This window comes from Amblyomma mixtum, chromosome 5, assembly GCF_055824585.1.
Source record: "Amblyomma mixtum isolate Tamu chromosome 5, ASM5582458v1, whole genome shotgun sequence".
Lineage (NCBI taxonomy): Eukaryota > Metazoa > Arthropoda > Arachnida > Ixodida > Ixodidae > Amblyomma > Amblyomma mixtum.
Genome location: NC_143016.1, coordinates 145,004,688 through 145,016,841, shown reverse-complemented (window position 1 = coordinate 145,016,841; position 12,154 = coordinate 145,004,688). Strand labels below are relative to the sequence as shown.

Genomic DNA, 12,154 nt, shown 5'->3' with positions numbered 1-12,154 from the left:
TCCACAAACTCATTTAATAAATCTTTTTTACCTAGCTCCATTACACTGTGGAATGACTTACCCGATTTCATAGTTAATGAAACAGAACCCGTTAAATTCAGACAGTTATTATCATCACATTTCAAGGGCTGAGTTATTTTGTCGTGTTTTTGAGTGTGTGCATGTGTTTTTTTTTGTTTTTGTTTTTTCTTATCTCAAGTTGCTCTTGAGCTGCTGTGTCTTTCTCATGTTAATATTTTGATAATGTTAATGTTGACCATGTATCCTGTACTTTGTATTTCTTGTTGATTTTACTGACCACTGTTTATGAAACGGCCTTTCCCCCCCTTATGTAATGCCCTAAGCCAAGGGTCCTTAAGGGTAAATAAATGATGATGATGATGATGATTTGCACATACCCAGGTTCACGCACGGCTCAGATCAAGATCAGAATGCGAATCATGGTTCAATCACGACTCAGGTCATGAGCTGAAATGAGGCTGAGTGAACCCGAAAAGTGGACGCATACGCGAGTCCACCGACCTATGCTATTATGCTTAGTTTAGTTTGCGGTTTCCCAGCATGGTCGCCGTTTAAAATCGTTTGTTCGTGCGCTCGGTGTGCTTGACTGTATGTACATCTCACTAGGGCGAAGCTGCGAAAAAAAAAACAAAAAATTTCCATTCACGAGAGGCGGCCGACATAAGCCAGTAGTCGGTCGTGCGCATGCACTAGTATAAACTTTTTGGTCCCGTTATTGGTGTAGAAAGGTGTCGAGAGTGTCCCAGGGCTGACTATATTGTGGACTTCATAAAAAGCCGTATATTGTTCATAACACATTCATAATATTACAAGGGTAGACGTGTGGGCTAGGTTGTGGTGCACGCTTTTTTAAAATAGCGCAAAAGACACGGACGCAGACAGAAGGGACGCACACAGCACTGAACGCAATCTGTCATCTGGAATCTCTCTAGAAACCTGTCTCAGCAGCGACAGGAGCTGTGGTGCTGTCTTCTTCAGCTTAACAGGTTATTTCGGACCGAGTCTAATTACCTCCGTGACCTCCTTACTGAGTTCCAGGTTTTCTGGGTTGTGAACCTGCCTACTTGGGGCATGATGCTTCAGTGGTTGGCGTTTCCTTAAATGCGCCAAAGTTTGTTGCTACAGGTAGTCAGCTGTGCGAACCGCGATAAGCAAGAGCTCTCGTAGCCGACGCTTGGCCATCGCGGGTTCCAGGTTTTATACACTTGTACGGAAAGGGACATTCTGTGCAGACGAGCTTGTTTTAGCCATTCTGATATTAGCATCGTGAAGATACAAGCGTCATGGCCCACTGACGGTAACACGCCGCCAAACAAGGCGACGACGTCTTTTGGGAGCTGTTTGGTTCTGATGGAGTACGAGGGCTAGCACGCTCACTGTCCTGCTTGTGCAAGCTCCCAGAAGACGTAGTGACCTTTGTGACGGCTTGCTACCGTAAGTGAGGCACGGCGCTTGTATGTGCAGGATGTTAATATCAGAATGGCCAAGACAATCTCGTCTGCAAAGAACGTCCCTTTCCGCACAACAGCACAGAAACATAGAACCCGCGACGTCCAAGCGTCGGCTACGAGAGCTCTTGCTCACCGCGGATGGCAGAGATGAATTCCTATGCCAACAAACTTTGCTTCATTCAAGGAAACGTCAGTCACCGAAGCATAATGCCTCATGTGGGCAGGTTCAACAAGGGCCACCTGGAGCTCCCCAAGGATGTCACCGAGGTATCCTCTCTCTGAATTTCGCTGTTTAGCCGGAGACAGCACCCGAGATTCTGTCGTTGGTGAGGGAGGTTTGGAGCAAGGTTCCAAAAGAAGACAGATTACGGTCAGAGTGTTGTGTGTCGCTTCTGTGTGCATCCGTGTCTTTTGAGCTGTTTTAAGAAACATTCATATTATTCATGAACATCCAACATCATAAAGGTGTTATCGAACACTTTTAAAGTGTTGAACACCCTGAAAAGGTGTTGGCCCTGGGACAAGAGCGTTGTAGCGAGCAAATTCATTCTCTTCTACCTTTTGATCTTTATGTAATTCGTTCGCCTTATCCGTAACTCTGTTATCCTACGCTGGACACCAGAAATACCGTGCCAGGATCAGCAGCAGTGCTCATAAGCTGAGAGGGAAAAAGAAACCACAATGTTCACGGGCGACTACAATGCCCAGTAACGGCTTCAGCAGATTGAAAACAGGGTTAACAATTCTGGACAGGTCTCACCCTGTCGTCCACGGCATCATTCTTTTAGGGCTCGTTTTCTATGCACTAAAGCCCATTCGGGCCGGGTATGAAATAGGCGCGCTTTGACAGCGTGCACATATTCTGTTGCTGTGCCACCGGCCATCGCACTAATCGCCAGCTAAGCTGTCCTGCCGCAGTGCAACTATGGACGCTATAACAAAACCATGGGTGTAACGAAGAAATTGCAGGACTCTTTACACTTCGTTATAACGAGGTTCACCGAATCATAGAGATGTCACTAAATATAGCGTCAAAGTGCTAACCGTCCTCATGACGTTTTTTGCACAAACTTAAGGAGAATATCTAAAAACTCTTCAGCACCACTCCATGGAGTGGAAAATGAAAAAGGTGCTATTGACTGCAACAACAGTTCGCGTTAAAAATAACCAGGTGGTCTAATTATATTGGAGCTTTCCACTGCGTCGCCTCCGTTCTTTTTTCACTCCCTCCTTCATCCCTGCCCTGAAGGTGCGGTAGAGTTATCCACGGAGGAATGCAAAAGATACTTTGCCGTTCCAGAAAACGAACTCACTTGTAGATACTTTGCCCTTTCCTGAAAACGAATTCACTTGTCTCTGTTGGCACGCACCACAGGGTTACTTTTTATTGTGAGCAGAGCGACGCTGTGTAGAAATTGAAGTTAGAATAACTCCTACGATTACAGGGTTCTAATGAGGAACAGGCTATTTACAGTGAAAACAGAGGACGCTTTTCAGGCTATAAGAAAGCAGAGAAAAAGTGGTCTCCACTTGCCGTTTTCATAAGCTGACTGAGATGATGCTATTAAATATTTGTACATATATTTCTGATGCTTGTCTACATCGCATCCTGTTCCTGCCGTTGATCACGGAATGTGCAATATTTTCGGCATCATCATCAGCGTCATGACATCAGCTGAGTGAAGAGAAATAAATATTCCCTTTCTAACTTGGAACTTAATGGCAAAAAAAAAATTGCCCACCAAATAGTCGCCAGCTGTTTCCAAAAAAAGCCGAACAACCAAATTCCTCTCAACGCACAAGTTGGATGGAGTTATTCTCGGTGTTGCTTGAAAGCACGCGCGAAGCATACGCTGCTTTCATGGCGATCGATTTGACTCAAACGTTGCACTGGTGCAGAGTTGACGTACTACGGAGTACGCATAGGAGACCTGGAATCCAGAGAACACGGCGTGTCTGGAAAGGTGTACGCTGCGACGGCACAACTTCTCTGCCTCGTCGACTTCAATTACGATGGTGCAGGGTCCGGTAAGTAATATGCAGTGAGTGAGGGTTCGTCACAAGTTCCCAGAACATGGGGTCTGCTTTGGAGCCGTGCGGTGAGGCTCTTCACAAAAGTATCGGCAGGTCGAGGAGGACTCATTCTCACCGCTGAGGAGCTTGATACCTTCGTAGGCACCTTAAGCGCTCCACCGCGCTTCTGAAGGAAAACCCTCTGCCATTGAAACCGTTGACTAAAAACGTATGTGCATGTGCAAAGAGTAAGTTTCAGTATTTTCGTATTTTCGTTCAGACAACGAAGGTCAGCCTCACCTGTGATCAACAAGCAGTCTAAAAATTGTCATCTTTACGATTTAACGCTCTTGTAATCAGGCACACATCCATTTATGGGGATAACCAACAATTTAAGGGTGTTCATGATGCACCTGTGATCTTAATGTGATCATGAAGAGCATAATGGTGTTCGTTACCACCATGCTCGTGTTTGCACATACCATAAGAGTGTTGATAAACACCCTGAAAGGTGTCATTCGTGGGTTAAGGTTTGACAGTGTTGTAAACCTTTAAAGGTGGAAAGAATTTGTGTGAGTGGTACCAAACACCACTGTTGCTCAGAGCCACCACACTAACGCTGTTACAGGTAAAGGAGATGTGTGTTAAAAGGTCTAAAGAACAGTTATCGTGGTCCATAATAAAGGGCCTGTTTACATTGGTATGGATGGCGTCATTTCGTGCGGACAACTACGACGTTTCTATGCTGCGGGAGAGGTCAGGAGGTGGAGATTCTGGCTCTGACAGGAGACGCTATAAAACTGCTCTCTTGTAAAGTGCTTGTCAGCGACAGCTTTGAGTGTCGCTATAAAACGTGCAACCGGGAATTCGGTGCGGAGCCAAGAGACTAAGGCTCATCTAGCGGACTGTGACGTTCTGTTCTGCAGTCAGTCGGTCAGTCTCTTTCTTACCTCCCGGATAATCACAACGCGATATTTTTGAATGTTCAAAGGACTGCGCCCCGTGATGGTAACCAAGAGAACTAGTAGCGCTTGGAGCGCGTTCCTAGTAATGTTGTTGGGGACGCTCTTGGAGAGCGCAACGGACCTGCATTTGCAAATACTGTGTAATAGGTTGTGGTAAGCGATAGGAGAGTGAGGGTGAAATATTTTGGTGAACGACTACGAAGAGTGGTACCACACTTGTACCACACAACACAACCTATGCAACAGGACAGCATGAAATGTTTGTTATACCGATATGCACAACTAACTATGGTTTTGATATAATGAAGTACATTCTGCCAAAATGTTTGAACAGTGATCTAAACAAAATGTCCTTTTCTTTTCTTCGGGAACCCTTCAATGATTAGGTTGTATTTGTGACCGTTGCGAAATGTACTTATCTCGCTTTTTTTCATGTTTACCGTGCATAATGTTTCCCCTGTAATGTAGTTTACTTCGCTGTATTGTGCGTGAACTCTCTCCGCTAATATTTACGGGTGACGAAGCCTGTCAAGCGGTCATTGCGAACCGCTATTTTCGTCACCAACGGTTTTTGTTTAACAAAGGCCGAAATATCTGTAGCCGCTCATTGCGGCGTCCCTGATAGCCTGAGTCGCTATGGGGTGTTAAATCACCACAAACGATAAACCATTAATTTAACCATGTTTGGAGAACAAGGTAACAGGCTGGGCCAATTGGTCTAGCCTAACTGAAAATAGCGGAAAGGAAACAAAACTAAACTTCTAAAGGAAAGGAAACTAAAGGGAACTAAACTAAATTAAAGGAAACAACTAAACTTTGAGCAGCGTTTCTGAATGCATGCTAGGCAGCTCGTAGCCAGCACTCATTTTAATCACATTTATCTCTCGCATTCCTTACATTCCAGCCAATTTGAGTGGAATGACTGTTAAATGTGTTTTTCTGGCTTGTATATTGTCACGCAGTGGTGAGGAAGTCGTAGACAATAGACGAGGTGACTTGCGCCCACAAACAATTGAAGCCGGTGGCTGTGGAAATAACGAGGAGGGAAGGTAACTGCTGGTCTTTAAGGGTAACAAAGTTTATTCCCAGAAAAGGCAAGCGTAGCAGGTGGTGGCAGAAAGTTAAGTAGGTGGATGAGATTAAGAAGTTTGTGGGGATACGGTGGCCGCAGCTGGCAGAGGGCAGGGTTAATTGGAGAAACATGGGAGAGGCATTTGCCCTGCAGGGGGGGGGGGGGGGGGGGGGGCTGAGGCGGATGAAGGTGATGAAGAGACTTTCAAGATACGGCGTGCAAAGCAGCAACAGCAGTATCCAACAACGCAGAATCGGTTCCACCTGAGTGCGATAATTACATCCCTAAAGGAAGCGATGAAGCGGCGTGCCGGAGGCTTTGATGAATAAGCAAACATTCGTTACAAAGCTTAGCGTCAATATATTTTGGAGCGTTTCTAAAAAAAGTTCGTTTTTTCTATTTGCCGAATGTATGCCTTTTTCCTATTCCTCCTTGTTTCAGTGTTACTTTCGGCGACTTTTCGAGAATTAGAAAAAAATTGAGAGCAAATGATCGCCTTGTAACTTTCTAGCTTTTGACTTCACGGGGGAAAATAGAACTCTTAATTCTGCTTTTAAAAGTCAGGAGTGTCTGTAGTAAATTCGGCGGAAACTTCAAAAAAGCGTTTCAGTGAATTATGCATCGTCCAGAAATTTTTTATTGTGCTCCAGAGCTCTATGTTTGTGGGACTCCAAATGTATGGGAGAAGAAAACGTGCCGTCAAGATTGAAATATGTAGGTGCCCAACGTCGCTTTTGAACAAGTAGAGAGGAATGAGCTTACTGCCCACTTTGGGCAAATAAACTTAGCTGTTGAAAACAAATCGGAGATTGTGGTTATCAGATAAAGAGCAAAAAGTCAAGGCTCAGAAAACGGCTGGAAACCCAGCGTGTCGAGAGCAGGCTGAAAAAATAATCAAACGAGGCAAAAGCACCATGGACGATGAAATGATACCGGGAAAAAATGTAACAAAGGTATATGAGATCAAGAGGTAACGCAAAAACAGCACCAGTAGAGGAAGCGATGAAAGCGCAACAAATAGCTTGCAGGCAATTCTGGGCACAAAGAAAAGATACTGTTTCAAATACTAATACAAAGGGCGTTCATAAAGTTCATATTATCAGCACTGTAAATTTATATTATTCGTTCTCTGCATGCATGAAATGAGAATGTGTCTTTATAGTTACAGTGGAATGTAACTTTTTTAAAGCGTAAGCCTTTCTTGGCTCAAGAATTGCGAGGATGGAAGCTATCCGCACAAACTGTGAATAGTAAGTTGTATGACCGTTAAAATAAAATGGAAAAGTTGATTAAGCAACAATTGATTAGCAACATATATGAACTCAAGTAAAAGCAGAAATAAACAGAATAAAAAAAAAGAGAAATCAAGCAATGAAATAATAAAAATAAATATAAACAAAAAGAAATATAAAATAAAAAGAGTAAAAGCAAACACACTTGAACGAATAATAAAAATAAACAGATGAAAAATGGACGCCGAAAGAAAGGAACGGGAAAGCTTTCGCATTTCCGCTCATGAGCATACTTAAGTGCAATTCTTTAATATTTTCTTTAAAATTGCGCGCAAAAGCGCAAAGGCGCCAAAACAAAACTTTTACCATCCATCGGGAAAACTGAAGTACTTGCACTGACCTACTTTTTGTATATGAAGAGACACATTGTCCCGAAAATTGAGGCACAGTTCTTGGCGGTGTGCGTTCACAGTGCACCACTTTGAGTCTTTTCTCAAATGGCGCAGGCGGTTTAAGTGCAGTTAAACATGCCTGGGAGACCAGGAGCGGAATGGCAGACCATCGCTATGTCGTGAACCACAAAATTCTGCGCATCTGGAGGCTATAGTTCTCACTGGCCGGCGGATAACTGTTGAGGAAGTAGCAGAACAAGTTATCGTGAGTGCAGGCTTAGTGCACAACGTCCTTGACACCAACAAGCTCCTGACGGAGGTGGCCGAAACTGGGTTCTACGGTTGCTGAAGCTTATTCAAGAAGAGTTTCGGAAGAAATCTGCCGCATAAATGTTGATGCTTTGCGAGATGTACTCTGATGATTTTTCGACCGCCTATCAGCACAGATGAGTCTGTGGGGCCGAATTAATACCAAGAATCCTATCGGCGAATAATGGCAGGATGTAAACTCACTAGTGCCAAAGGAGGTCGAATTTGTGCCGTAGTCTGCCAAGGGTATGACGGCCGTGTTCTCAGACGGTCGTGGCTCTGTCTTGCCGATTATCTCCGCAAAGACGATAATGTTAAACTATTACAGGGAAGAATTATTGGAGCATCTAACTAAGTTGCGAGGTGCTGTCAAAGCCCACGAAGGCCTCCGTCTGCTTCATGGCAATGCGCCAGTTCACTCAGCACTGGTGACGGTGACAAACGCAGTGTCGCTAGGCTGCAAAATTTTGCATCTACACTCACCCCGTCTAGCACCAAACTTCTTCGTCTTCACTGGCGTCAAGTGAACTATGCGCGGGAGACATTTCTGGGGCGACGACAAAGTGATTGCTCAGATGGAGCTCTTCCTTAAATATCAACCTTCCCAGCTATCTGGACAAAAAATATGAATACTGGAGAATTGTTTGGTTCAGGTACGGAAATTTTCGAGGTAATTGTCCATTTTGTGATGCGTGGCAAAATATTAAGTTTCTTTATCGCTCGTATCAAGTCTTACAACTGCCATGCATACCCGGCAATTCTGGACAAAAGCATTTTTCAACAGAAAACCGCGTTTGAGTTTCAAATAATGTAAGGTTTAACTATAGCAATAAATATATCCTCAGATCACTCGACGGCAGTCTCGTATTTTCTTCTATTAACGGATTTCCCATCGTGAGAAGCGTTCCCCGTTGGCTTTCTATGGCATTGTTAACTCTTCGATACTATCGGTGGAAACACTATAAAATAAAGATTTGGCTACATATTGTCACCGGCACACGGTTGAAGAACAAAGGTCAGGTTTAATAAGATGATATGGGCGTTCCAGACAGCAGGGAGCTAGAGCGCGGAAGAAGACAATCATCGAGCACCTCGAATGCCCAAGGCATGAAAAGTTCCAGCTAAAACAGTTCGGCCGTGGTATGGCGCCACTGATTGGATCGTATAGTGGCATTGCTCTCCCTCTCTGAAGGAGACCCACTCGGTGCCGCAGCAATGAGAAGCACAAAAAGAAGGGACGCCACATATGTCCGGCGGCAGGTGCAGACACGCCTGAAGCGCTAACGGGCGTGGTGCGGCTTCATCCGTGCGACATGGACGACTTCGGAGGTCGGCCGTCTTGAGGAGCGAACTGTCCCTTGGGGGAGAACTTCATAGTTCACCTCACTCACTAGGTGGAGTGCCTCGTAGGGGCTGAAATATCGGCGCATAAGCTTTTCAGAGCGCCCACGCATGCGGATTGGGCTCCAAACCCATACTTGTTCGCCGGGCTGGTAACTAACGGCTCTGTGGCGGACGTTATAGCGGCGAGCGTCGTGGGTTTGCTGGTGCCGGATGCACTGTCGAGCGAGTTGGCGGACGGCCTCGGCGTGACGAACGAAGTGAGCAGCACCCATAACAGATGAGAGAGTACTATTCGGAAGCAACATTGCGTCAAGCATGATTGTATCTTCGCGATCATGCACTAAACGAAATGGAGTGAAGCGCGTCGTTTCTTGTAGAGCAGTATTATAGGCAAATGTGACGTAAAGGAGTATGGCGACCCAGTTGCGGTGGTCTGCGCAACACACATAGAATTCATGTCAGCGATCGACTTGTTGAGCCGTTAGGTCAGCCCGTTCGTTTGAGAGTGGTAAGCGGTTGTTTTGCGGTGACTTGTGCCGCTAAGCCGCGTAACCTTCTGCGTAAGGACCGGGGTGAACGCCGTTCCCCTGTCAGTTAGAACGATGATCGGTGCAGCTTGTCGAAGCAAAATGTTTTGAACGGAGAAGATCGCAATTTAGTCAGCGGAACCACGAGGGAGAGCTTTAGTTTAACAGTACCGGCTCAGATAGTCGGTGGCGACCACAATGAAGCGGTTACCCAGCGTGGACTCTGGAAATGGGCCGATTAGGTCCATACCGACTTGGTGGAAGGGGATTTGTGGCGGATCAATAGGCTGTAGTAGTCCGGCTGGCTTGTTCGGTGGCGTCTTGCGACGTTGGCACATGCGGCAAGTTCTGATGTAACGCTGGACAACTGCAGCAACGCTGGGCCAGTAGTACTTTTGGCGTATCCGCGTCAAAGTGCGGGAAAATCCCAGGTGTCCAGAAGATAGATCATCATGGCACGCCTGCAGACTTCGTCTCGCAAGGCCGCAGGTACGACGAGCAGATAGACAGCTTCCGTCGGGTGGCAGTTTTTCTCTATACAGCACGCTATCGCGCAAGCAGAATAACGACAGTCCACGTGAGAAGATTCGCGGTGGTGGCTGAGCGGTTCCTTCAGGATACTCAATGAGAGGCCGTAGTTCAGTGTCGCCTCTTTGGTATTGAGTGAGAACGGACGTGGAGATGGCGCCGAGGAAAACAAAATCGGCGTCGGGATCAGTTCGGTTGTCCTCAACAGGAGCACGAGACAGACATTCGGCATCGCTGAGCTTCCTACCGGACTTATAAACGGTGGTGAAGTCGAACTTTTGAAGGTGAAGGCTCCAGCGTGCAAGCCGCCCCGAGGGATCTTTGAGGTTCGCCAGCCAGCACAGCGACTGGTGATCACTGACGACTCTAAAAGGGTGACCATATAAGTAAGCGCGAAATTTGGTGACTGCCCACACAATTGCCAGGCATTCTTTTTCAGTGGTGGAATAGTTCGCCTCCAAGCGTGACAAGGTGCGGCTTGCGTATGCGATTACGCGTTCGAGACCATCCTGCCACTGCACAAAGACCGCACCGATGTTGCTGGCGTCTGTGTGCAGTTCAGTGTCGGCTGACTCGTCGAAGTGGCCAAGGATGGGCGTATTTTGGAGACGAGTGCAGGTGTCTTCGAAGGCCTGTTGTTGGTCTTGGCCCCAGAAGAACGGTTCGGCAATTTTCGTGAGGCGGATGAGGGGCTCAGCGATCTGGGAGAAGTTTCGCACGAAACGCCGATAATAGGCGCGGAGACCCAGAAAGCGGCGCACACTTCACTTATCGGTTGGCCTGGGAAAAGCAGCGACGGCGGCTGTCTTATCGGGATCAGGGCTTACTCTCTTAGCGCTCACGATGTGGCCCCGAAACTTCAACTCCTGGAAAGCGAAGTGACACTTTTCGGGCTTGAGGGTAAGACCGGCCGAACGAAATGCGGCGAGCACGGTGCGCAGGCGCCTGAGGTGCTCTTCGAACGTGGCGGAGAAGATGACAACGTCATCCAGATACACGAGGCAGGACTGCCATTTTAGATCGGCAAGCACGGTCTCCATCATGCGCTGGAAGGTGGCAGGAGCCGAGCACAGGCCGAAAGAGAGCACCCGGAATTCGTACAGACCATCCGGTGTAATAAATGTGGTCTTTTCTCGGTCCCGTTCGTCAACCTCGATTTGCCAATAGCCACTACGTAAATCTAGCGACGAGAAATGCGTGGCGTGGCGTAGCCGGTCCAGGTAGTCATCAATTCGTGGCAGAGGAAAAACATCTCTTTTGGTCACTTTGTTTAGACGTCTGTAATATACACAGAACCGTAGGGTTCCATCCTACTTCGCCACAAGAACAACAGGCGATGCCACGGGCTCGTCGACGGCTGTATCACGTCGTCCTGGAGCTTTTCTTGAACTTCTCGGCGAATGGCGTTACTTTCCTTCGAAAAGACCCGATAAGGCGGCTGGCATAACGCTCGCTGATTTGCGTCAACTATAATGCGGTGCTTTGTGAGCGGAGTCTGCCTAACTTTGGAGGTGGAGGGAAAACCGTCGCGGAAAGATTCGATAATGCTCTCCAGGCAGCGTTTCTGAATAGACGGCAGGTTTGGCTTCACGTCGGTCTTTATGGGAGTGGTCGGCATCTCCGCTGATGCCGGGATTTCGGACAACGCGTGCTGTCTCGCGAATTCACCAAGTTCTTCGAAATACGCAATAGCTGTTTTGCCAGCCAAACACTGATGTTGACAACCAAAATTGGTCACCAAAAGTTCGGTTCGCCGACTGTTCAACTCAATAATTCCGCGAGCTACACAGACTTGCCGACCCAGGAGCAGCAAGATGTTGGTTTCAGCGAGGCCACGAGTACAGGGGCTGTTATCGCACTCTACGGTAACAAACATGCTGACTCTTGACGGGATCAACACCTGGTCGTCACAGACGCACAACTTAGCCCTGCGTGGCATGGTATCGTCGTCGACATGGCCTTGGGTGGAAAACGACACGAGTAGCTCCTGGAGGTTTATGACGGCACCGTACTCCTGAAGGAAATCCAAACCGAGTATGAGGTCCTTGGAACACTCGGGTAACAGGAAAGCAACCAGGGAAAGTAACACCGCGGATCTGGATTTGCGAAGTGCAGACGCCAATCGGAGTTACGACATGGCCACCAGCTGTCCGGATCTGCGGCCCAGACCAAGGGGTCAGAACCTTCCTCAGAGCCGTGGCTAACCGACTGCTCATTACAGAAAAATCGGCGCTGGTATCCACGAGGGCGGTAACGTCATGGTTGTCGGCTGATACCGGAATTTTGGCGGAAACCAGTCG

General features: G+C 47.2%; 1 protein-coding gene across 1 annotated transcript in view; it reads left to right on the top strand.

The window, feature by feature from the left end:
- LOC149343983 (uncharacterized) overlaps positions 1-12,154 on the top strand; it is a 135,390-nt gene that overhangs the window by 14,303 nt on the left and 108,933 nt on the right. Inside the window, exon 3 of the mRNA XM_089547118.1 lies at positions 3,372-3,500. Coding sequence (XP_089403244.1) covers positions 3,372-3,500 — 129 coding nt within the window. The remainder of the gene's footprint in view (positions 1-3,371; positions 3,501-12,154) is intronic.